General features: G+C 40.0%; 1 protein-coding gene across 2 annotated transcripts in view; it reads right to left on the bottom strand.

The window, feature by feature from the left end:
- sbf2 (SET binding factor 2) overlaps nt 1-22,176 on the bottom strand; it is a 569,459-nt gene that overhangs the window by 328,317 nt on the left and 218,966 nt on the right. For both annotated transcript variants that reach the window (XM_063061848.1, XM_063061849.1), the window contains exon 4: nt 13,517-13,639. In XM_063061848.1, coding sequence (XP_062917918.1) covers nt 13,517-13,639 — 123 coding nt within the window. The remainder of the gene's footprint in view (nt 1-13,516; nt 13,640-22,176) is intronic.

The following is a 22,176-nucleotide window of genomic DNA, read 5'->3' as shown; positions in this document are numbered from 1 at the left end:
AACATAAATAAATGCAGATTAAACTCTAGGAAATCTCAGGCAACATGTCCAATAGTTCACACAAAAAATGCTGATGAACGCAGCAACCCAGGCAGCATCTATAGGAAGAGGTACAGTCGACATTTCGGGCCGAGACCCTTCGTCAGGACTAACTGAAAGAAGAGATAGTAAGAGATTTGAAAGTGGGAGGGGGAGGGGGAGATCTGAAGTGATAGGAAAAGACAGGAGGGGGAGGGATGGAGCCAAGAGCTGGAAAGTTGATTGGCAAAAGGGATATGAGGCTGGAGAAGGGAGAGGATCATGGGACAGGACACCTAGGGAGAAGGAATGGGGGAAGGGGGGGATCCCAGAGGATGAACAAGGAGTTATAGTGAGAGGGACAGAGGGAGAAAAAAAGAGGGAAAAAAGGGGAAGGAAAGGTAAGTAAATAAATAAATAAGGGATGGGGTACGAATGGGAGGTGGGGCACAGTGCCCCACCTCCCCTTCGTACCCCATCCCTTATTTACTTATTTATTTTCTTTCCCCTTTTTTATCCCTCTGTCCCTCTCACTATAACTCCCTGCCCATCCTCTGGTACTCCCCCCCCCCATTCTTTCTCCCTAGGCGTCCCGCCCCATGATCCTCTCCCTTCTCCAGCCTCATATCCCTTTTGCCAATCAACTTTCCAGCTCTTGGCTCCATCCCTCCCCCTCCTATCTTCTCCTATCACTTCAGATCTCCCCCACCCCCTCCCACTTTCAAATCTCTTACTATCTCTTCTTTCAGTTAGTCCTGACGAAGGGTCTCGGCCCGAAATGTCGACTGTACCTCTTCCTAGAGATGCTGCCTGGCCTGCTGCGTTCACCAGCATTTTCTGTGTGTGTTGCTTGAATTTCCAGCATCTGCAGATTTCCTCGTGTTTGCGACGTCCAATAATTGTTAAGTGGGTCCACATTTCCCACGTATTGGTAAGGAAGAGACTGAGGAGTTGGAAAGTTCTCTCAAGATCTGCACTTAATTGGCAGGGAAATTTTTCTAATATTAACTTACCATGACGATGAAAGGCACTCAAGATGGAAGTCTGAGGAAGGCATTGTTTGAGACATACACATTCCAGGCAAACAATATCATCACTTCACAACACTTCCTACTTAAGAGATACTAAGATTTAATCTTTTTGAAGGTGAATAGCTATACTTATACTATATACTTTATTGTCGCCAAACAATTGATACTGGAACATACAATCATCACAGCGATATTTGATTCTGCGCTTCCTGCTCCCTGGATTACAAATCGATAGTAAGTATTAAAAATTTAAATTACAAATCATAAATAGAAAATAGAAAATGGAAAGTAAGGTAGTGCAAAAAAATCAAGAGGCAGGTCCGGATATTTGGAGGGTACGGCCCAGATCAGGGTCGTACTTGAGGATGCTAACGTTTTTTGATGAGAACAATAAGGAAACATTCTTGTCACAGCTGAATGGCAAGACTTTCATCCCTGTCCTTCAAATCCTGATGGATTGTATGTTCAATATGCACAGACCAGCTGTCGCAAGTGTCCTTGCCTTTTTCAGAGGTGTATTGAAAGGGTAAAAGGATGCACAGTCACCAGATTTTGTACGAATCTGGACAAATAAAAGTCAAGCTGAGAACAGGCATGTGTGCTGAAGTTGTCTACTAGCTATTATGTTTCTCCACTGTCATAAGTTGCAGCTAGTAATTAACCAGGGTAAACACAATGGGTGTCAAATTGTAGCAAACCTAGGTATAAGACAGCCTCCAGCAGAACTGTCTGCTAAAACTGCAGAAGGGTAGACAAGTAACTTAGAAGCAGAGGACAGCAGTTACCATTACACCAGCAATCTTCTACATCTAACATCATACCACACAACAAGCACCAAGTCAAGGAAAGAGAAGTAAAAATAGGAATCGCAGAGTAACAGAATATCATGGAAAAGTTATGATACAAGCCTCTAAAAACCAGAAATGAGCCAAGTCAAAAAGGCCACAGTCAAGTTTGAACGCAACCCAAAAGCAGGCCAGGTGGATCACTTAATGCAGGAAAATGAAAGCCGATAAAACTACAGGGATGCATGAGGGAGGCTGTCTGGGGGGTAATAGCTCCAAGGAATGAAGAATCAGCCCAGCCATCATTCGAGACAGTAAATTCATAGAAATCATTAACGCAGATGGCTGATCCATTAGAGACATCAGTACACAATGCTGCATCCAAAGTCCTGATTTGAAAGATAAAAGATCCAAAAGTTGTGTAATGTCTTCAGGAATCCTGTAGATGTCAACTGCAACTATACATAAAATATTGTTATATATTCTTAAATCTCACAACCACAACACCATGAATGTGTCCTCTGACCATGGCTTCCTGCTAGATGACTGCCACCTACAGGAAAATGCAAAAATAGGCAGAAGGATATGGAAACTGTTGTGCATTTAAAATTTTAACAATATTTAAGTAATCTTGTAAATATGTTGTTGATTATGCATTCTTTGTTTGCTTAAATAATTCATTATGGATTATAAGTAAAAAAAAATAAATGAGTTGTATACATCATGATACAACCACATGATATGTGAGCTTAAAGTAAAGAGTAAACTAAGTCTCACAATTATTGGCTTGCTTGTTTTCCTTTGAATTAATTTAACTTTTTTAAATTACAAAAGATTACAGTGGCGACGACATATTTTTAAAACGAACTCGAGATGACCACCTATCCATTGAAGCACAACGAGAGACGAGTTTTTTTTAAAGCAGCGCAAGTGTTTTTGGAGGGGAAGACACAATAGTTTTGAAAAAGGCAGTAAACAGAGGTGTCCCCAATGTGTGAGAAATTAAAGTCCTTGAAGGCAAATTTGTTACATAGTTATGCTTTATGTCCCAGGATATAAGAGTATTGGAAGCAAATATTTGAGGTCCTATCAAAGGTTGTAAAGGTTCAGATAATACCAGACCCCATTTTAATAATTTTTGGAACTTCTGCGAGGTCAAATAAATTCCAGGCTACCCAGCAACAACTCCTGACCTATGGCATACTTAATGGAAAGAAACTCATACTGATGTTCTGGAAAAAGGAGGAAACTCCATCACTCAGACAATGGCTGGCTGCATTAATGGATACTCTGCATCCAGCGAGGATAAGATACGTTATCAAGGACAGACTCAAGGAATTTGAAAAAATCTGGCAACCATTATTGTTGTATTTATAAAAGACTGACAGCTGAACTAAGTGTGGGGGGCCGTAGGACCTAAACAGCACATACGGGAGGGGTGAGAGGAGGGTAGGGCTGGGAAGGGGAAAGGAGACGGGGTGGTAGGGTTTCCTTTGCTTTTTGCTTGTTTACTATACATACATTCATTTGACTTTCATTATGCTGTTATAAGAAAGAAAAAAAGAAGCATTGTACTTTAGGATATTGTTGTTTGTGGTTAAGCTGATGTTGCTTCACACTAAAAACATTTGAAAACAGAAAAAAAAGGCAGTAAACAAAAGAGTCCACAGGTTCATTAACAATGAGTACCAGGAGATGATAATAACATTAAAAGAACAAATGTCTGGCTACATCAGAAAGATAGATGCGTTCGATTACTCAATGGGAAACTGGTTCATGTATAATAAGCAAATTGAGCAGTACTCTGAAGGAAATGAAATAGATAAGGAAAAACATGTACAAAATTTGCTGCCTGCATTAGGTTCAAAGGCATACAGTTTGTTTTGAATTTTGACTACACCAACCAAAAGAGCCAAAATGAATTTTGTTAATATAGCGAGAATAATACAGGATCATCTGGGACCAACACCATTGTAGACTGCAGAATGCTTTGGGTTTCATAAGTGAAATCATAAACGGACCATTTCAGCATACGTTGCCAAATTGAAACAGTTGTCTGAGCATTGTCTGTTCTGTAATGAGCTTAACAATGCACTGAGAAATTGTTTAGTTTGTGGAAATTTACAAGAAAGCATTCAAAAAAGGCTCATAACTAAAGCATAACCTACATTTAAAAGAGCAGTTGAAATAGCTGTATCAATGGAAACCACATCCAGAAACGTAACTGAGTTGCAGTCAGGAATGAATGCGAGCCTGAACAAATCTGCAAAGCCTAAACAGAAACTGGTCTGTTTGAACAAATCCTGTTACCGTTGTGGCAGGGACCCATATACACCACACCAATGCAGGTTTAAAGGTGAAATTTGTGGAAAATGCAACAAAATAGAATACATAGAGTATGTCGGGCAGACAAAAATAAATAGACTGCAAATGAAAGAGAAAAAGATAAAAAGTCAAGTTGCAGTTCCAAAAAGAGTGCTGAACTGCATGCTGTTGATGAAAACTCCGATAATGATGTAAGTGACACAGGACTGTGTAGCTTTGAGACTTACAATGTGAAAACTGACCATAGACAAGCAATATAGATTACACCAAAGGTTAACATCAAATTAATTAAAATGGAATTGGACAGTGGTCTGGTTCAATCATTCTACAAAATGAGTTTGAATAACATTTCCAAGATACTAAACTGAAGCCTGCAGATATCCAAATAAGAGCTAATAGTGTAAAAAAGATAACTCCTGTTTGAATGACATTCGTAACAGTAAAATACAACCACCAACAAGCCACAATAAGCTTGTACATGGTTAAAAATAGGAGGACCAGCATTGTGGGGGTGTGACTGCATGAGGCAACTATAACTTGATTGGAGATATATCCACTATTTGCATGCCACATCCCACGAAATGAAGCCAAGTGAAATAAGAAAGACATTGGATGATTCCACAAAAGTATTCAAGGATGGCATTGGAATACTCAAACATATCAAGGGTAAAATAGTGTTAAATGAAAATGCCACAACCTATCTACAGAAAGAGATTCTAAGAAGAATCCAAAGTGTTTCTCTTATATTCACAAGGTGCCCTAATGTTATAACAGGCATTTTTGGAGTTGCAGTTGCACCTGCACTCTCGTAGAAAGCTACGGTCCAGGTACTGCAAAGTTGCCAACGCACTCAGTGTTACCTGGATGACAATGAACATCTCCAAAATCTCAAGATAGTGTTAAAAAGGTTAACATATTATGGGCTCAGAGCATGATCCAATCAGTGTGAATTCTTTGCAGAAGCATCATTTACTATGGTCACACTACTGACGCACAAGGATTACACAAGTGTGTTGAGAAAAGGGTCCTTGCCAAACCTGGCTACTGTGCTCTACCCCTTGAACTTATTGTTGCAGATCAGGAAAAATAGTAATGGACACAGTAGTGCGAGGTGCCTTTCAAAAAGATAAAGGAAATAGTGACATCAGGCACTTTCACACAGTATGATCCATATCATCCAGTGCAACTTGCTTGCGTTGCCTTGCCTTATGGTGTAGGTGCAGTCATATCTTATGTTATGAGTGATGGAAGTGAACGCCCCAAAACCTCTGCGTCACATTCCCTTACCACTGCAGAGAAAAATTATGCACAAATTGACAGAAACTTTGCTTCTGGTTTGGCGTGTAAAGCATTTTAACCAGTACTTATATAGGAGAGAATTTACCCCCATTACTGATCATCGAGCATTAGTGTCCACTTCCAATTCAAAGAAGGGTGTACCACTAACAGCAGCACAAATGCAGAAACGAGCTCTTTCCTGGACGACACAATTACAAGATTGAATTCAAGACGATGACTAAGCATGGAAATGCTGAGGAATTGCACTATTTACCGTTGGAAAAAGAAATACCAAAAGAATTTACAAAAAGACACTCCCCTTGACATATTCTTCCTAACACAAATCGAAAGAGTCCTTATTACGGCAGAGAAATCTCCAAAAGGAAACCAGAAGACCCCACACTGTCTCAGATCTACATGGTCACCCAAAATGGTTGGAATGGGCCGCAGAAACTCCAGTTCCCCCAATTTTACTAACATAGAAACACAGAAATCTACAGGCCCTTCGGCCCACAATGTTGTGCCGACCATGTAACCTACTCTTAGAAACTGCCTAGAATTACCCTACTGCATAGTCCTCTGTTTTACTAAGCTCTTAAAAGACCCTATTGTATCTGCCTCTATCTCCTTCGCTGGCAGTGCATTCCACACACACACCACTCTCTGCGTCAAAAACTTAACTCTGACATCTCCCTTATACCTGCTTCTAAGAACCTTAAAACTATGCCCCTCGTGTTAGCCATTTCAGCCCTAGAAAAAAGCCTCTGGTTATCCACACAATCAAGGCCCCTCATCGTTTTATACACATCTATCAGGTCACCTCTCATCCTCCGTTGCTCCAAGTAGAAAAAGCCAAGTTAGTTCAACCTATTCTCATAAGGGCACACTCTCCAATTCAGGCAACTTCCTTGTAAATTTCCTCTGCACTCTCTCTATGGTATCCACATCCTTCCTGTAATGAAATGACCAGAATTGAATACAGTACTCCAGTTGGGGTCTAACTAAGGTTTTACATGGCTTTAACATTACCTCACGGCTCTTGAACTCAATCACACTGTTGATGAAGGCCAACACACCAACAAATCACAAAGAAGGCTCCCAGAACAGATCCCTGCAAGACACTACTGGTCATCGTCCTCCATGTAAGATACAAACCATCCACAACCACCCTTTGCCTTCTGTGGGCAAGCCAATTCTGGATCCACAAAGCAAGATCTCCTTGGATCCCATGCCTCATTACTTTCTGAATGAGTCCAACATGGGGAAACTTATCAAATGCCATACTGAAATATACACTACATCCACTGCTCTACCTTCATCAATGTGTTACTCCGAGATTAATTGGCCCTAGACTATGGTTGCCTTATGTAGGGATTGAGAGTTATCGTACCATCCAAGTTGAGAGATAACGTGTTCAAGGAGCTACATGCCAATCATCTAGGCATTATTAAAATAAAAACATTGGCTCAAATCTTTGTCTGGTGGCCTGGGATTGACCAGCATATCAAGCAGCTAGCCATGTATCATGCAGGATGGCAACACTTTCAGAAGACGCCAAGAGCAGCACCTCTCTGTTACTGTGAATGGCCTGCATTACCCTGACAGAAGATTCATGTGGATTTTGCCGGACCATCATGGGCACAAATTGCTTGGTAGTAGAGGATGCAGCTACAAAGTGGCCAAAAGTCTTCTCAAAAGCTTCCACTACAGCTTCACACACTGCTGATGTGTTGAGAAGCCTCTTCACAAGGACTGGTGTCCAATAAAACTTAGTCAGTAACAATGGATACGCAGTTTGTTGTGGAACAATTTCAGTCATTCCTGAAAATGAATGGAATAAGAAAAGTTTCATCTGTATTGTATCACCCAGCTGCAAATAGCTTGGAAGAAAGATTTGTCCAGAGTTTAAAGAACACATTGCGAACAAAGTCAGAGGAACGCACTAAACTGACACTGAATCAGAAGCTCGCCAATTTTCTCCTTGCATATCACAATGCAGAACACTTCCACAACCAACTACTCACCAGCTACTGTATGCTGATCCTGGGTTGTCCCTTGCCTTTACACTTGGATCTCCTCAAACCCAATCTCAGGAGTACGCAGTACAAACAGCTAAAACAAATTGAAGGCTCCTCAAACAAGGGTGTTCAATGTTTCACTCCTGAACAAGCAGTCCTGCCAGGGACCACAGAGATGATCAAAAGTAGGTACTCAGAAAGATTAAGGACAGAACTGGCCCACTCTCCCACACAGTGGAGATTACGTTTGATACCATCTGGAAGCCACACATCAATCAGTTGAGGAGAGTAGAGTCAATTGTTAGTGAAGAAATATGTCAGAACTACTTCCTGCAGTCTCAGAGTCAACTCCTACAACAACCACACAGGAGACCCCAGAACCTGAGATTGTTTCACAGCCACCTGTTTCACCTACCAAGCAGAATAAACCTCCTTGTCAGGAAAGACATTATTTCACAAGATTAAGTAATCTATCACAATAATTAAATCTTTAGACCTGGATGGAACAATTTAGAATTGACTATGCTGTGGATGCCTGTATACTAGTTGTATTATATTGTATGTTGTGTATACAGTCCAAGATGCATTCTATATTGAGTTGGAGTTTATAGCTAAGCTAGGTAGAGTGTTGTGTATTTAATATTTCTGTAATACTTGAGCAATCTTCAAAGGTTAATTTATTATCAAAGTATGCATTTAGTATACAACTCTGAGATACTCCTCCTCCAGACTGCCACGAAGCAAAGAAAACCATGGAAGTCAGTTCACAGAGAAATAGCAAACACACCCCCCCACCCAAAAAAAAGGACAGCAACACGATTATCACCACTGAAACCTTCCTCTCCCCCGAATGAAGCTCGAGAACATCGGCTCCCAAACCACCCCCCCCCCGCCTGCACGCAAGACAACAAGAACAATGGCCCCCAAATCCCCCTCCTCCTGCACAAAAAAAAACAAAACATAACATGAAACATTGAACTACTTCACCCTGCACAAAAACATGAGAAAGAATGGGTGACAACACAGAATATAAAAACCGTAAGACTTAAAAAGTCCATAAACACAGAACCTCAGAAACATCCTCCAACATCGTCAGAAAAGAGAGAGACTCTGCTCAAGTGCAGAGGCCTACCCTCTGGACACAGTGATAGGCTCCTTCTCTAGCAGCAGCTGCTTCACAGTGAATGGAGCCAAAAGAAACTGCAGATGCTGGAACTGGAGCAACAATGGTCTGCCAGAACTCCACAGTTCAGACTGCATCAGTAAAAGGAAAGAAACTGACAATGTAACAAAACCCTGTAACAGGATTCAGAATGGATAGGCAAGGTGACCAGTATAAAGAGCAGCAGGGGTGGCAAGAAAGGAAAGACACCCTCTGACCTGCGCAAAACTCACTGGCAGTCCAGAGGAAAGTAATGTTCATGATCTAGTTGATGAATTGTTTTTGCGCAGGGTGAGGAGGGTTTGGGGCTTGATGTTTTGGGTTTTTTTTGTGTGCAGGAGGAGGGGGATTTGGGGGCCATTGACAGTTGATCATGATAACTGGCAGTTCTGTGGTTCAGGCCTACTTTTTAAGCTGGGTTCAAAAAAAGGCTATTTTGGTCTAATGTGTCAGTAGGGACCATCAATGCCAAGACTCTGTTGAAGAAGGCCAATTTCAGGAATTCCCACCATTGCTCATTAATTTGTGTATTTGTGTTCAACCGGCATGAACTAATTTGGTTATGGGCTATATATAAATAATAACTAAAGTGGTGCAAATATAAAATAATTGTAATAACTTGATTTGCAATGAAAATACTAACTTGAATGTTCAGATGGGTGTGTGCGTGTATATACACACATACGTATACATACACACACGTGTGTGTGTATATATAAAATATTTAAATATGAATATATACATTAGAGTGTCAAAATGTTGTTGTGATGCGTCTAGTGGGTAGTGCTTACCACTCTCACTTTCAGCTTCCACCACTGGTTACAGTCTTGCGAAAAGGAAAGCTGAATGTATAAGTCTCTCCCTGCCAGTAATAGCCTCTCCAACAGCAAGCTTCATGTAGTGCCTCCTCACTGGCAACACATGGAAACTAAACTCCTTTTGGACTCGGGCTGCACTACAAAATATGGAGAGGATGTCTGGTCCCTGCATACGTGTCACACAGGCCCAGCCATGTGTAGACACACCCCGGTGCTTGTGAATCAGATTTCCAGCTATGGGTAAATAACCCCACTGCTTTGTGGGCAGCCTCGGCAGGGACGAAGGCTATGAGAGTAAACCCAGATAGCAAATCTGGAGTGGAGCCACGAAGGTGGCTGGACATCGTTGAACATCCTCCCAGCAGTTCCTGCAACCAAGCTGGTGCCAAACATACTGCTTCATAAGCTTTCCTTCAGAATACACTGGTGAGGTAGAGAGGGGAATTCTTGATGACTGGCCACCTAAGGATCTCCATACCTTCCACCCAGGCTTTTGATGATGATGCTGATGATCACCCATTGTCCTTCAAGACAGACTGATGCAAACTATAATCTTTTAATGAATAAAGTAACAACAAACAATTCACTTTCTTCAGCACAGTTCATGGATTCCGTACAATGCATATAAACATTGTGATGACATATTTCAGTCGCCAGGAATAAATTATATCCTTGTATTAATAACATGGATTAATATATTAATTTGTTCGTTTGTCCGTTTCCCACAGCAATGACTTCTGAACCACTTGTAATTATTCACATTGTCAAAACAAATCTTTGCCCTCTCCTTGTGACATCAAATACACTTTATTTCAATTTGAGAAAATGTCAGCCAAATATGACAATGTTATTAATGAACTGCCTCCAACAGATTTGCCAAATTAGACTCACTCTCTTCCAGAAAAACATAAATCTCTATCCCGATTTGGTATCCCCTGCTCCATGACTACAGTGTGAAAGAGTAAATGAGTATTCTTTATTCCCATTTCTCTTCACAATCCTTCAATAAGCCTGCCATGTAGTGGATGTACCTTTAATAAAATTTAAAATGTTAACTGCTTCTTTCAGTTACTGGCATAAAAATTAGAGGACATAGTATTGGATTGCCTTACAGTAAATAAAACAATAATTCCAGATATCACCAACAGCTACCTCAGACAGCTTAGTTACAAGTCCTCTACTTCTATTGTCAGAGAGTAATGGAACACAGAAAAAGGCCTTTTGCCCCCAGTCAGTACTGACCATCAAGCAACCTTCTACAGTAATCTATAACAATCTTATTCTTTTCCTAATTCTCCTACTCACTGACAATAGTAAGCCATCTTCAATGAGACCCTACAACCATACACATCTTTACCTCCACCCCACTTTCCACAGGGATTGCACGCTCTGTGATTCTATTGTCCATTTGTCCCTCCTCACTAAACCCCTGCTCATGTCACTTCCTCCCTCACATCCATTCAGTGTGCCCAAACAGCTCCTCTAGGTGAGGCAACACTTCACCTGTGAAACTGCTAGGATCATCTACTATATCCGGTGCTCCCGATGCTGCCTGCTCTACATAGGTGAAACCTGACTGGGGGACTGCTTTGTCAAGCATCTCAGCTCCATCAGTAAAAAGCAGAATCTCCCAGTGGCCTACTGCTAATCCCATTCCCGTTTTAACATGTCAGTCCATGGCCTCTTCTTCCTCCACAATGTGGCTACTCTCAGGCTGGAGGAACAACATACTGTACTCCACTTGGGTAGCCTCCAACCTGATGGTAGAACATCAATTTCTCCAACTTCCAGTAATTTTTTCGCTCCCCCTTCTTTATTTCCCCACTTTGGCTGCTTACCTCTTCTCCTCACCTACCAATCACCTCCCTCCGATGTCCCTCCTCCTTCCCTTTCTCCCATGATTCACTCTCCTCTATCAGATTCCTTGTTCTCCAGGCCTTTGCCTCTTCCACTTAACAGTTCCCAACTTCTTACTTCATCCTCATCCCCCTCCCCCACCCACCTGGCCTCATTTATCTCCTCTAGCTTGTCCTTCTTGCCACCTATTTCTTCTAGCATCTTTCCCTTTCCTTTCCAGTGCTGATGAAGGATGCTGGCCTGAAATGTTGACTGTTCATTTCCAAAGATGCTGCCTGACCTGCTGAGTTCCTCCAGCATTTTGTGTATGTTGCTCTGGATCTCCAGCACCTGCAGGAACTCAAGTTTAGCAAGTTACAGAGGCCAATTAACCTAGTAACCCACTTCATTAGGCTGTGGGAAGAAACCTAGGGGGAGTCACACATCCATGCAGATGAGGTATTCAGCGTTTGAGACTCACAAGGTCCCAAGGTTCCGTCTCTGGCCTGTCTGGTTTGGACTGGTTGTCAGTAATATTTGCTGAAGGCAGGCAGGTGGAAGTCAAGATCTGGCAAGAGAGAACCAATCACTCTGCAGCTGCATTGTTCCACAGCCCATGTCAACTCAAGTCACTGCTTCTATCAGCCATGATTATAGGTTCAATGCCTACTCCAAGAGTGCAAGATAAAAACCCCAGATGAACACAAACTATAGGGGTGCTGCACCGTTAGCAGTATCACCTTTCAATGCTCCTCTTGTTACTACTTGGCAATGAGCCCAGTTCAGTGTGTATTTTCCAACAAAGTCAATAAGAGTTTCAACTAACAGAGTCAATTACTGGTTTTTCAATTGAACCTACCAACCTTCTACTTCCAACCCTCCCCCACCTTCTTTATAGGGCCTCTGCCCTTTCCCTCTTCAGTCTTGACGAAGGGTTCCGGCCCGAAACATCGACTCATCATTTCCACGGATGCTGCCTGACCTGCTGAGTTCCTCCAGCGTGTTGTGAGTCATGCAGAATTTACAGGTAAAGTCAGTTTACACATAAAATTCTCCAATCATCTTTCATAGGCATCTCTATTAACTAAGAGCGTTGCACAATTTGAAATATCATTATTTGCTTTGTGGTAAAAACAAAATTTCTGAATATAACTACACTAATAGGTTGCTTTCAAATATTCTACATTTTCATTTACCAAAACACCATGTTATCACTCAGAGGAATATTTCCGAATTTTCTCATCTGCTTATAGAATTTGCATAAGACATTGGAAACAAACTACACTAATATGAAATATTCCAAAAACACTACAATGTCATGCCACCACAGTCAAGAAATCAGGGGAAGCTTGATTAGATGTAAAAAGTGCATTTTTCAAATCAGCTATACAAATCCCCAGTTTTTTAAAAAATATCGAAATGATCTGAAATGATAAATTAAGACTACCATTAATCTGAAATCAGTTCCACTTATTTGCCATTCATTACCATCTGAAATGTTTTTACAACAAAATGCTACTGGACTTCTACATATTAACCTCTCCATGTAACATCCCGCTCTCATTTCAAAATAATAGAGAATGTATCCTATAGGCTATTGTTTGTGACAGTTAAAGAGACACCCAGCTTAATCCCATCATCAAATTAGTTCAGAAGGAGCGTATGGCCAGGGCCCCGATTAGCTTAGAGGAACACAGGAAGAGGAGCACAGGAAAAGGAATCCTGGCAAAGTCAAAGGGAGAGAGGGGAACAACACCTTATGAGCCAGCACCAGATGCTGAACTATTAAGAATACTGACAGGAAATTATCAGGCTTTTAAATTACCAACCCTTCCAGTCACAAAAACACAGCAATTGTTACTCTTGACTTCTTATCACCAAACCAACTCTCCATTCCCTCTCACAACCCATAAGCTTTTACTTATTCAACCAAAGACATGCTGAGCACTGTAAGCATATTAAATAGCTGGGAAGGAACATCCAAACATAAAATAAATAGCACTGGAGTCTTCCTATTTTCTTTTAAAAATATCTTACTACAAATAAAATGTGAACAAGGCTAGAAAAAAATTAATCAACCTTATTGAACTCTGAGGAAATATTTTAGTTATCACTCATGAGAATCAGATTTGCATTTGCTGCACAACCATGAAAGATTCGATGTGCATTAATTCAATATTTAAACGCAGTAGCTTTCCATCAATATATAAAAAAAGGAATAATTATTTAATCATATTTAACTTACCTTGAAAATTTCAGGATAATCCAGTTGAGACACTAGCACCAAGCTTTTAGGTGCAAACACTTGTGCAGGTTGGATTAACCCTGTATCCTCCTCCTCGCCTTCTATTTCATCGCGTTTGCATCCCTAGAGCATGTTTCAGAGATTGAAAACAATTTGAGTCACACACAAAGAAGCTCTGTGATATAGAATACCAAATTGTATTTTCATGCATTTGAGAACTACAAATTCAAAATTTTAAGTTTAAATAAAAACAAAGAATATTACATGTTCTGACTCCTGAACTATAATGTAGACTGCATCAAAATTTCTATAGATGTCCATATAGCAACAACAGTCTTTTCAAATTAATTTCTAAAGCCAGAAATTTTGTGGTATTTCTGAGGACAGTGGTACAGTGCTTGCCACTGATCTCCCTTTTTTTTAAAAAAGGTTCCCAATTTTCTAGTGCCTGGTGCTGCAAACATCGATGGATTCAAAAGGATCCCTTGATGTCCAGAAGTTATAATGCATACTAATTAAATTAGTAATCAATCATAAGAATTCTTGTTCAGTATACTAAGCTTTTTGATTTTAATTAACTACTTTTCCATCAAACTGTGTACCTAATAACTATTAGAACCTGCACCTGTAATTAATTTGGAAAGTGAAATATTGAATGCCAGATTGCTTAAGTTAAAACGTTTCAGAATTGTGGCAAAACATGATGGACTTGCAATAGAATAATCAACTTCTCTTACATTTCATCTTCCATTAAATACTAATCAAACCATAAACAAACTAGTTGATAACCAGTTTAACTTTATACTTTTTCTGGTGGTTTGTCCCAATTTCAGTGGAAATAGCTGCAAACATTATCAATGGAAAATCGTAGCGATACTAATAACAACTTCAATATCGCCTTGGTTCATTAAGCAGGTGTAGAAATACTAAGTTCTGAATCAGTATCAGGTGAATTATCACCTTATATGACATGAAATTTGTTGTTGTGTGACGGCAGTAGAATATAAGCATAACATTACTACAACTTGCAAAATAAACAAACAGTGCAAAAAAAAATAATGAAGTAGCAACACACAAAACACTAGAGGAATTCAGCAAAGTCTGGCCAAAGGGTCTCAGCCCAAAATGTCACTGATACTTATTTCCATGGATGCTGCCCAGCCTGCTGAGTTCCTCCAGAATTCTGTGTTGCTTGTACTTCCAGCATTTGCAGATACGCTCGTTTGTAATGATGTAGTAGTATTCATGACCCATTCAGAAACCAGATGGTGGAGCGGAAATAAGCTATTTCTGAATAATTGAGTGTGGTCTTCAGGTACCTCCTCCATCATGGTGGAAATGAGAAGAGGGCACGTCCCAGATGATTGATGCCACCTTTTTGAGGCACCACCTCTTGAAGATATCCTTGATAGTGGGGATGATTACGCCCATGATAAAGTCAGCTGAGTCTACAACCCTCTGTAGCTTTTTATGTTCCTGTGCATGGAAACCTTCACAGCATGTGGTGATGTAACCAGTTAGAATACCCACCACCTTACATCAATAGACATTTGCAAGACCTCAACTTCAGGGTACAATGTCAGAGAATGATTTCACTGACCTTGTTGCTACCAAATCCACGCCAATATATTGGTTCTGCTGACAAGTGCAAAGTGTTTTCATATAGCAAAGCAGTTTGTTAGGCTAGCCAAAGGCCTATTAAAGAATCAACCACATTGCTAGTGACCTAGAATAACCCACCGCCAAAAGAAATTAGCAACATTAATTAACAGAGCTAAGCAATCCCATAACTGACAAAGGGTGCCACCACATCCCATTGTAAATGATGGGATAAATTAAAAATTCACAAAGGATGCAGAACACAAACATCAAAAGCTGAATAATTTGTAGCCAGATTCAGCCAGGAATGCTGACTACATTATACACCGTGGCTTTAACCTGAAGAACCCATCATCACCGTATTCTATTTTTAAGCAATGCAATTTGTTCTACCTCATATGTAAAGACACACAACAGCATCAAATATAGCAAAGGCTAACCATGACTAAATAATATTCTGGTCTTAATGTTTGAGAGACGCATGTTTCAGAACTAAAAATATCATCTGCTAAATTGCTTCAGTATAATTACAACATTGCCAAAAGTACCCAAAAATAAGCAAGGCCAATCTAGATTTCCCCACCAGACACTGACACTGCAATTAGCAAGCAACTACCCTCAGTAAAATTTCCTCATTCAATCACAGATATCTTGTGTTCCCCTAGTGGATGCTAAGGAACATTCTCCTTGTTTTTCTATAGCCATTTCAGAAAAATAAAGGAGGGCTTTGTTTTTAGCTCTCTGCTAAAGTCTAAGTTTTTAGCTTTCTATATTCAATACATGCAGCTGACAAAAGAAGAGTAAAGCTTTTTGGTCCCATCCTATGTCTGGTGCTCCCGGCGTGGACCCCAGTGATGAGACCCAATGTAGATTGGGAGACCGCTTCGTCGAACGCCTACACTCTGTCCACCAGATGTTTCACCACCAGACGAGCTCAACACCTTTTATGCTGCCTTGAAAGGGAGAATATAACTACAGCTGTGAGGATCCCTACTGCAGTCAGTGACCCTGTGACCTCTGACTCGGAGGCCAACGTGTCAGTTGGGTGAATCCTTGCAAGGTGGCAGGCCCTAATGGAGTACCTTGTAAAGCTCTGAAAACTTGTGCCAACCAACTAGCGGGTATATTCGAAGACATAATCATCCTTTCACTGCCACGGTCGGAAGTTCCCACCCGATTTAAAAGCGCATCAATTATACTAGAGTCCAAGAGGAATGTGAGCTGCTTCAATGACTATCATCCAGTAGCACTCATATCTATAGTGATGAAGTACTTTGAGAGGTGGTCATGACTAGAATCAACACCTACCTCAGTAAGGAAATGGACCCACTGCAATTTGCCTATTGCCACAATAGGTCTAAAGCAGACATAAATTCAATGGCTCTTCACATGGCCTTGAACAGCATCCGAACATGGGTGATTGTATTGTCCAGATGATCATTGACTATAGCTCAGTGTTTAACTCAATTATTCCTACAATCCTGATCAATTAGCTACAGAACCCGGACCTCTGCACCTCCCTCTGCAACTGGATCGACTTCCTAACCAGAAGACCACAATATGTGCAGATTGGAAATAACAATTCCACCCCGCTGACAATCAATACTGGCACACCTCAGGGATGTGTGCTTAGCCTACTGCTCCACTCTGTCCAAATCCATAATTTGTGGCTAGGCATAGCTCAAAATTGCTCTCTATAAATTTGCTGATGAATACAACCATTGGTGGCAGAATCTCAGATGGAGACGAGGGGGCGTACAGGAGCAAAATATATCAGCAAGTTGAGAGCTCTCACAGCAACAACCTTGCACTCAACGTCAGTAAGACTAAAGAGCTGATTGTACACTTTAGAAAGGATAAGACGAGGAACACGAACCAATCCTCAGAGGGATCAGAAGATGAGAGTGAGCAATTTCAAGTGCCTAGTATCAAGATCTCTGAAGATCTAACCTGGTCCCAACATATGAAAGTGAAAAAGAAGGGAGGACAGCAGCTACATATCATTAGGAGTTTGAAGAAATTTGGTTTGTCATCTAAAACACTCGAAAACTTCTACAGATGTACCATGGAGAGCATTCTGACAGGCTGCATCACAGTCTGGTATGGGGGACTTGGGGGACTACTGCATAGGATTGTAAGAAGCTGCAGAAAGTTGTAAAATTAGTCAGCTCCGTCATAGGTACTAACCCCCATAATATCCACATCTTCAAGGAGCGATGCTTCAGAAAGGCGGCATCCATTATTAAGGCCCCTCATCACTCAGGACATGCCCTTTTCTCATTGTTACCATCAGGAAAGAGTTACAGAAGCCTGAAGGCACACACTCAGTGATTCAGGAATAGTTTTTTCCCCTCTGCCATCCAATTTCTAAATGGACATTGAACCCATGAACACTACCTCACTTTTTTCCCGTTTTTGCACTATTTTTAATTTAACTATTTAATATACATATACACTTACTATAATTGATATATTGATTTTTCCTATATTTATCATGTATTGCACTATACTGCTGCCACTAAGTTAACAAATTTCATGACATATGCCAGTGGTATTAAACGTGATTCTGATATACAGATTGAGGATTTATTGTCTATATAAATAACAGCTTCAGGTTCTAGACCACTTGTCTTCTACACACTGTATTAATAGAGAGCTATCTTTGATTACAAGCCGACATAGCAATCTTCAAAATCAATCAATTCTGTTAAGTTTCGGTGTAATCAATAGAACTAGATTAGTAGCCATGACATTTTCTTTTCAGCATTTAACAATTTCAAATATATTTATCAATGTATAATAAATTAGAGTATGAGGTGAATGTGGAATGAGCTGCTAACAGAAGTGGTGGATACAGGTTTGATTACAGCATTTAAGAGGAGTTTGAATAAGTACTTGAGGGGAATGGTACAGAGGGCTGTGATCAGGTGCAGGTCAATGGGAGTAGACAGAGTAACTGCTCAGCATGGCCAAAGGGCCTGTTTCTGTGCTATAGTGCTCTATGACTAACACTGTGAAAGCCTGTGAAACATGGGGCAAACATGTGCTTATTCAGGATCAAGCGGAGAGGATCTTAGTTGCATCAACATTTTTGTTATCCACTGGAAGTTCATGCCCTTATCCTTCACTGATAATAAAGACTTGGTGTACTGCATTTGTTTTTGGACACATGTTGCTTAATTAATATAAACATGATTTGAGATAATCGAAAAGGTATGTTTAAGATGGAAGGAAAAGGAGCTATTGATCCACTGGGAGATTAAGGGATTTTCAAGTGAGGTTTCTATTAATGATCTCTATTCTTGAGCACCACCATTAGCACTACCATTCCTCTATGCTTTTCTTCTGAACCTGATCCATTTGCTGTTCCTTTTCCAAGTCATCCAGCTGTGAAAATTCCAGGGCTCGTGCCTTACAAAATGGTAAGTTAAATAACATGCAAATCTTGCAAATCGCTTTGCCATAATGAAGCGCATTCCAACAGTAAAACTATTTTTATTATCCCAACGGTCTGATTCCATTAGAGATCTGGTGGAAGCCTGGTTCCCAATGTAGTATACTTCTGAAGCTTTTCAAGTTCCTACCAGGTCAAAATGCAGATAATAACCAGATATTCCTCACTCCTAACAGCCAGCTTAATCTCCAATAGTCTGGATGAAGGAATGTTCAATATAGTTTATGAAATCTCAAAACTCACCAGATCTGCTACTAGGGATTACCTGAGCTGCTCATTCAAAGAATCTGTTACAGAAACTGCAATTCCTGCAGGTGGTTATTCAAAGAAAGAATGCAGGGATATGAGAGACCAGACTATGATCTCTACACCAGAAGAAAAGCTAACAATTCAGTCTAACTCCTCCATGTATCCTCCGTGATGGTAAAAGTAAGGAGAAAAGGAAAGACATCCTGCCATTCAGTAATACACTTATGATGGAAAGAAGCATGACTATGGCATTTGCAGAGTCTGAATTGAACCAGAAGAAAATTTGAGAGTAATAATGACATTAAGGGCAGCAAACTGACTATGAGCTGAAATTTACCCTCTTGGTACTTCCAAGTTCTCCTCAATCTTACACTGGCTACTTTTAGGTTATGCCTTTAAGTATTCAAAATATAGAACTTAAATACAGTATAAGAAATACGTTCTCACTAACTACAAGCAACTATTTATCTGATTGTTTTTTGAAGTACATTCCACTGTTCTGACAAGTTTCAATAAATTTGTATAGCTTCCTGTCTTTTTATATGGCCTGTCTTCAATGGAAGGTGACTCACAGCAAAAAAGTCGGAAATATTTTTCATTAATTCCCAGGTAAATAAACTAAATAATGGAAAATGTGCTTTTGGCAAATAACATCCATTGTATAATATATAAATAAATGACACTGCATTTGAACCCTGTCCTCCAAGCTCCACAATTTAACCTCCAGCTATAAGTTTTCTGTTATACTGGCTCAAATTTATGCAATGCTTCTAACTTAAAATTTCCGTCTATTAAGTTGATGTGTATTGCTTAAATAATTCATAAGTTTATTGTTTTCTTTTTATTAAGTCACAGTTCTGATTGCATACTTGCACATGTTCATCATTATGATTGTTGCTCATGTTTCATGTGAGATATTCTTTTCATGCAAATTAAGGACAACAATACAGCCTGCCAGGCCATTTGATTAATAGAATGGAATTCAGTACTTCTTCATTATCTATTAAATTCATAACTCTGGAGTCAGACTGGAGGAACCTTGAACTTTAACTGTTCAACAACTGATTTCCATAAGACTGATTGTCCAGCAAAAATAGGAAATGACAGCAATCTACAAAGGTTACCACAATGCCAAAATTCCTGGGCAACTGCACAAGGATAATCATACTGGGAATAATTTGTCAATTTCAAAATGCAACTTTGGCATTATATGGGTTTACATTTGAAAAACACTTTACATATAAAATCACTATATGAAGAAACATTCAGACATGATCATTTCAACCTTAGCATATTTTGCTTTTAATGCAATGTAATGAGTTATTAAATGGCTGTCAAAAGATGTATTATTGAACAATAATGAAAATGTATGGACATTTGGAACTTACTAACATTTGACTGACTGAAAAGCTATGTTGTGGCTAACCATCTGTAATTGTAGCGCCTTCAGTAACAGTGGGATTGTAGCCTCTGGGAATTCTATTTACTTTTCTCTATCTAAAGTGTACTATTTTTAATGGAGCTGAGTACTTTTCAACAGACAATGAGATCATTTTTTAAAGTTCTGTTGCTGTCTCCCAGTTACAAATGCCTGGTTTGTAGTTAGACTCTGGGCCAAGTGCTGTCATACTGGAATGATAAGGCACATCAGATTGTTCCTTAGCACCACATTTAGCAGCTTGATCATACTGTCCAGCCAAACACACACTCTCTCAGAGTAATAGCAGAACCACTGAAATTACTCCATGAAACTTCAGCTTGGAGGTCTTATCCAAGGCCATTTGGGTGAAATTCAGAAATAAGAAAGGTGCAAACACTATGATGGGGATTATACAGAAGGCCTCCCAATAATCAGTGGGGGACAGAGGAACAGACAAGCAGTCATATCATGGGAAGATGTCAAAACAACAGGGTTATTGAAATGGGTGATTTTTAACTTCCCCAATATTATCCAGGCTTCTGTTAATGCAGCAGACTTAGATGAGGCAGAATTTGTTAGAGGCAGAATTTGTTAGATGCATCCAATGAGATTTTTTGAAGCTATATGTAGACAACCCTACTATGGATGGGGCCACACTAGACCTTATATTAAGAAATGAGCTTAGCCAAAAGATCAAAGTGAGAAGGTATTTTGGGAGCAGTGACCAAAATTTCATGTTTTAAGATCATTATGGATAAGGATATGATTGGTCTTTGGATGTAATAGCTAAATTGGGGGAAGGTTAATTACAATATTATTAGGCAGGAACTAGAAAAAGTAGATTGAAAGTGGCTGTTGGAGGGTATATCAACACCTGACATGTAAGTGTCTTTTGAAGGCCACTTGATTAGAGATCATAACCAGCATGTTCCTAGGAGGATGAAAAATAATTGTAGAAAGTTTCAGGATCCACAGATAATTTAAAAAATTGAAAACAAGTCAAATTTAAAAAGGAAATATATGTGAGATTTCAGCTTTCTAAACTAGGCGAGGCCTCTGAGGAAGATTAAGGAAGCAGGAGTGAACAAGAAGTGCTAAATGAGGTTCACGCAAGAATAAAGGAGAGAAATAATGTCTAGTCCAGAGGACATGAATGAGGTCCTCAGTGAGTTTGTCGCACTGAGAATCATCGAGGACATAGATAATGTTGAAATTCTAGTGCACATTGATATTAAAAAGGGTAAGATATTTGGTAGCTTGAAAAATATTAAGGTAGTTACGTCCCAGGGCCCAGTGGAATCTTCCCACATTCTGGGGAGGAGATTGGTGGGACCTTGAAGCAATTTTGATCAGTGAAATAGCATACAGAGTTTAACCAGGCAAGAAAGAGGTATCACACACTGGGAGGTCAAACGCAAGCGGAAAGTATACAATGGAAGGAACTTTGGGAGTACTGATATATAGAGGGATACTGGGGTTCAAGTCAAAACTCCCTAAAAGTGGCAACACAAGTGGACAGGGTGATCAGGAAGGTGTATGGTATTCTGCGGCAGTGAGTACTGAGGGTAGTAATTTGTGCTGCAGCTGAATAACATTCTGCATATGCCATATTATCAGCATTGTGCGCCAAATTGATCTGACTCGCTGGCTGTCAGTTCTGGACTTATTTTTTGGGGACTCTGCAGCTTGACATTTAATACTCTGTGTGTTATTTGCTGTTGGCTTGATTTGCCCCCCACCACCCTGCATGCTGGATATTTACTTTAAATGGGTTCCAGGGTGTTTGTTTCATGACTGCCTGTGGAAGGACAAATCTAAGGGTTGTATATTATATACTTTGATAATGAATGTACTTTGAAACTTACAATTGGCACACAAACGGATGTGGAGGCTTTAGAAATGGTGCAACAGAGATTCACCAGGATGTTGCTGGATTGG

The sequence above is a fragment of the Mobula hypostoma genome, chromosome 11, assembly GCF_963921235.1.
Source record: "Mobula hypostoma chromosome 11, sMobHyp1.1, whole genome shotgun sequence".
In the NCBI taxonomy this organism is placed as follows: Eukaryota; Metazoa; Chordata; class Chondrichthyes; order Myliobatiformes; family Myliobatidae; genus Mobula; species Mobula hypostoma.
Note: the sequence above shows the minus strand (reverse complement) of the source record. Positions and strands in the feature narration are given on the sequence as shown.